This window comes from Myotis brandtii, unplaced genomic scaffold (genome assembly GCF_000412655.1).
Source record: "Myotis brandtii unplaced genomic scaffold, ASM41265v1 scaffold601, whole genome shotgun sequence".
Lineage (NCBI taxonomy): Eukaryota > Metazoa > Chordata > Mammalia > Chiroptera > Vespertilionidae > Myotis > Myotis brandtii.
Window position 1 is genome coordinate 1,033,247 of NW_005370276.1, and position 4,681 is coordinate 1,037,927.

General features: G+C 61.7%; 2 protein-coding genes across 4 annotated transcripts in view; one reads left to right on the forward strand and one right to left on the reverse strand.

Moving 5' to 3' along the window:
- HRC (histidine rich calcium binding protein) overlaps positions 1-2,280 on the reverse strand; it is a 4,095-nt gene extending 1,815 nt beyond the window's left edge. The window contains exons 1-4 of one of the 3 annotated variants that reach the window (XM_014550509.1): positions 1,550-2,280; positions 1,455-1,477; positions 195-1,283; positions 51-121 (exon numbers count right to left, since the gene is read on the reverse strand). In XM_014550509.1, coding sequence (XP_014405995.1) covers positions 51-121; positions 195-1,283; positions 1,455-1,477; positions 1,550-2,070 — 1,704 coding nt within the window. In that variant the 5' untranslated portion in view covers positions 2,071-2,280. Of the gene's footprint in view, positions 1-50; positions 122-194; positions 1,478-1,549 lie in introns of all 3 variants that reach the window. The other 2 variants (XM_014550508.1, XM_014550507.1) reach the window with 2 other exon arrangements.
- The window catches only part of TRPM4 (transient receptor potential cation channel, subfamily M, member 4), a 43,919-nt gene continuing 41,306 nt past the window's right edge, over positions 2,069-4,681 (forward strand). The window contains exon 1 of the mRNA XM_014550430.1: positions 2,069-2,111. Within this exon, the coding sequence (XP_014405916.1) occupies positions 2,069-2,111 (43 nt within the window). The remainder of the gene's footprint in view (positions 2,112-4,681) is intronic.

Sequence of the window (4,681 nt, forward strand, 5' to 3'; positions counted from 1 at the left end):
GGACCAGTTCCAGGGACTGCTTGGTGGGTGGGCCTGGGCCGGGGACATACATTGCAGAAGGAGCAGTAGCCACACAGGGACCCTGGCTGGTAGTTGCCGTACTCTTGGGCATCCTGCGGACCTGTGGGGACAGGAGGGCAGGAGTGACCCACACTGACCGGCTCCTCCCGCTCCCACCGGGCCAGAGCACTTACCGGCTTCACCGCTCTCTTCCTCCCGGGGGCCGCCTCCAGCCGCCTCCCTCCTGGCCAGTGGGTTGGGGATGATGGTGAACGGAAGCCGATTTTCCTCCAGCTCCTCCTCCTCGTCTTCCTCCCCGTGGTGGTCTTGGCTCAGTGGGGCCTGAACCTCAGTCCTCTCTTCTCTCCTCTCCTCTTCTTCTTCTTCATCCTCCTGCTCCTCCTCCTCCTTCTCCTCCTGGCTCAGGCTGAGGCCATGGCCTTCCTCCTCATCTTCCTCGTCCTCCTGGGCCCGGCTGCCTTGGTGGGCGCCTTCTTCTTCCTGCTCTGAATCTTCCTCATCTTCCTCCTGGGAGCTGTGCTCTTCTTCTCTTTCCTCTTCCTCTTCCTCCTCAGAATCTCTTCCCCCCAAATGGCTTCTATCCTTGACCCCGGTGTGCTCTGGGGCCCCGGGGCTCATTTCTTTGATGGACACTTTCTGGCCCGTCTCTTCATCGCCGTGGCCTTGTTGACGATGGCTGGGAGCTTGGTGGCCCAGCTTGGCAGAGCTGTCCTCGTCTGCCTCCTCGGGGACTCCGTGGGGGTGATGGCCGGGGACTTCTGCTTTATACTCGTCTGGGAAGTACTCCTCCTCAGTGCTCTTGGAGCCTGGCGGTTGGTAGCTGGCAACGTGGTGACTGAACTTGACCGTGGCCTCCTCCTCCTCCTCCTCATCTCCAAGGCGGTGGGGAGTGTGTCTGGAAAGCTGGTGCCAATGTTCAGTGGACACATCCTCACCCTCGTCTTCCTTGTCTCCATGGCCTGGATGTCCACGGCTGGGGGCATGATGGCGGTGCTCGTCCGAGACTGCATCCTCTTCCTTCACGTGGCCGTGGTGCCTGTGGGCTAGGTGTCCATACTTGATGGAGACATCCTCATCCTCATCCTCATCCTCATCCTCATCTTCTTCTTCTTCTCTGTGGCCTTGGTGTCCGTGGCCAGGGACATGATGGTGGTGTTCATCCTCATCTGAGTCATCTTCCTCCTCTTGCTTGCTGTGGTCTTGGTGCCTGTACGTCCAGTGTCCGTACTCAATGGAGGCATCATCATCATCATCATCCTCATCTTCTTCTTCTTTGTGGCCTTGGTGTCCGTGGCCAGGGACATGGTGGTGGTGTTCATCTGAGTCATCGTCATCTTTTTCCTCCCTGTGGGCTTGGGACCTGTGGGCCTGGAGGCCATACTCATTAGAGCCATCATCATCATCACCATCATCACCATCATCACCATCATCACCATCATCATCATCATCTTCTTCTCTGTGGCCTCGGTGCTTATGGGCCTGGTGTCCATACTCAATAGAAACACCCTCCTCCTCCTCTTCCTCCTCCTCCTCTCCTCCGTGGCCTCGGTGTACCTGCCTCATCATGTGATGTTGATACTCACTGGACACAACTTCGTTCTCATCCTCGTCTTGATGGCCGTGGCTCCTGTGGCTGGGGAAGTGGTGCCCATGCGCGGCTGAATCAGCCACGCGGTCATTCCCATGGCCACGCTCTGCGAAGACCTCCTCATCAGAGACATTCTCGTCTCCGGCCTCGTGGCCTTGGAGTCGGTGACCATATTCCCCGGAGACATCTTCGTCCTCTTCCCCGCGGTCTCTGTGGCTCCAGAACGGAGGCCCACTGTCCGTGAAAACACCCTCGCTCTCGTCTCCGTGGCCTCTGTGGCTGTGGGTGGGGTGGCCGAACTCACCTGACATGTCCTCGGAGGAGACTCCCGCATTGCTATTCCAGTTGCTGGGGCCGGGCCCAGCCCCTCTCAGCTGCTGGGTCATGGCCGGAGGGAGGAGCAGGCTGGCCACGGCAGCCCAGAGGACAGACGTGTGCAGCCATGGCCCACGGCGGCCCATGGGGACGGACGGGCAGCAGACCTTCTCCCAGGCTGGCTCTGGTTGCCCCTTGCGGCGATGTGGACGAATGTGGGGGGTTCTTGTCTCTTCTGGAGTCTTTCTCTTTCTCGCTGCCGTTCCTTCGCTGTGTCTCTCCCACCTTTGCCCGTCTGCCTTCCTCTGGCCCTCGCTGCCGGCACCAGACACCCCTGTGAGGCAGTCTCGGGAGCCCCCTGACCCCCCTCTCAGGCCCTCCCTCCCACCTCCCAGCCAATAGGGTCTCTCCCCTCCCCTCTCTGTGGCTAAATTTACTCTCAGCCCTGAGTTATTCTGGGTCAGTCCGCCTGTCCTTCCCCTCCTGCTCCTCCTCCTCCCAGCTGGGAAGGGGTGGGTGAAGGGGTCTCTCCTTGGTCAGGAGTGGGGGGTCCAAGGGACTTGACTTTGGACTCCCAACAAGCTCATGTTTGGCAGCTGCAGAGACAACAGCTAGACTTGTAACGGGCCAACATGGGGGGACCTGGGGCAGCTGGGGGCCAGGAGAGATGCATTTGAGGGGTGAGGCCGCTGGGTGGAAGGATTGGGGTTAGACTACGGGGGTTTCTGGCAGGAACAGGCACTGCGCTGAGTGAGTAGATGCCAATGCGGAGGCCTTAGCGAGGGGCTAAGGATCCTGCTCCCAGCACCCGTGCCCATGACCTCCTGTCCCTGGAACTCAGACCTGGGGGCAGGGGACTGGGCCAGGCCAGGGCTATAAATACACAGGGGGCTCCGGTTACCGGGAGGCCAGGCGCAGCTGCTGTCCCTGTCAGAGAGCTGGCAAGGGTCAGGCGGCCCTGCCTGTCTGTGTGTCAGTGTTCCCACTCTTCACCCCCTCACCACAGCTCTTTGGGTCCCCATCCCTCTTCAGGGGTCTTCCTGTCTCTCTCACAGCTGCCATCCCTCACCCTCTCAGGGTCCCTGTCCTCGCTCCCCAGGATCACGCCCCCCCCCCCCCCCCCCCCCCTCCCTCTCACTCTGAGTGTCTGCCCTCCACCCAGAGCTTTGTCACCCGCTCAGGGTCACTGTGCCCCCTCCCTGGGCTCTGGCATTTCCTCTCTGCATCTCTGTCCCCCCCTCTCTCTGGGTGTCTGTCCCCCCCTCTCTCTGGGTGTCTGTCCCCCTCTCTCTGGGTGTCTGTCCCCCTCTCTCTGGGTGTCTGTCCCCCTCTCTCTGGGTGTCTGTCCCCCTCTCTCTGGGTGTCTGTCCCCCTCTCTCTGGGTGTCTGTCCCCCTCTCTCTGGGTGTCTGTCCCCCTCTCTCTGGGTGTCTGTCCCCCTCTCTCTGGGTGTCTGTCCCCCTCTCTCTGGGTGTCTGTCCCCCTCTCTCTGGGTGTCTGTCCCCCTCTCTCTGGGTGTCTGTCCCCCTCTCTCTGGGTGTCTGTCCCCCTCTCTCTGGGTGTCTGTCCCCCTCTCTCTGGGTGTCTGTCCCCCTCTCTCTGGGTGTCTGTCCCCCTCTCTCTGGGTGTCTGTCCCCCTCTCTCTGGGTGTCTGTCCCCCTCTCTCTGGGTGTCTGTCCCCCTCTCTCTGGGTGTCTGTCCCCCTCTCTCTGGGTGTCTGTCCCCCTCTCTCTGGGTGTCTGTCCCCCTCTCTCTGGGTGTCTGTCCCCCTCTCTCTGGGTGTCTGTCCCCCTCTCTCTGGGTGTCTGTCCCCCTCTCTCTGGGTGTCTGTCCCCCTCTCTCTGGGTGTCTGTCCCCCTCTCTCTGGGTGTCTGTCCCCCTCTCTCTGGGTGTCTGTCCCCCTCTCTCTGGGTGTCTGTCCCCCTCTCTCTGGGTGTCTGTCCCCCTCTCTCTGGGTGTCTGTCCCCCTCTCTCTGGGTGTCTGTCCCCCTCTCTCTGGGTGTCTGTCCCCCTCTCTCTGGGTGTCTGTCCCCCTCTCTCTGGGTGTCTGTCCCCCTCTCTCTGGGTGTCTGTCCCCCTCTCTCTGGGTGTCTGTCCCCCTCTCTCTGGGTGTCTGTCCCCCTCTCTCTGGGTGTCTGTCCCCCTCTCTCTGGGTGTCTGTCCCCCTCTCTCTGGGTGTCTGTCCCCCTCTCTCTGGGTGTCTGTCCCCCTCTCTCTGGGTGTCTGTCCCCCTCTCTCTGGGTGTCTGTCCCCCTCTCTCTGGGTGTCTGTCCCCCTCTCTCTGGGTGTCTGTCCCCCTCTCTCTGGGTGTCTGTCCCCCTCTCTCTGGGTGTCTGTCCCCCTCTCTCTGGGTGTCTGTCCCCCTCTCTCTGGGTGTCTGTCCCCCTCTCTCTGGGTGTCTGTCCCCCTCTCTCTGGGTGTCTGTCCCCCTCTCTCTGGGTGTCTGTCCCCCTCTCTCTGGGTGTCTGTCCCCCTCTCTCTGGGTGTCTGTCCCCCTCTCTCTGGGTGTCTGTCCCCCTCTCTCTGGGTGTCTGTCCCCCTCTCTCTGGGTGTCTGTCCCCCTCTCTCTGGGTGTCTGTCCCCCTCTCTCTGGGTGTCTGTCCCCCTCTCTCTGGGTGTCTGTCCCCCTCTCTCTGGGTGTCTGTCCCCCTCTCTCTGGGTGTCTGTCCCCCTCTCTCTGGGTGTCTGTCCCCCTCTCTCTGGGTGTCTGTCCCCCTCTCTCTGGGTGTCTGTCCCCCTCTCTCTGGGTGTCTGTCCC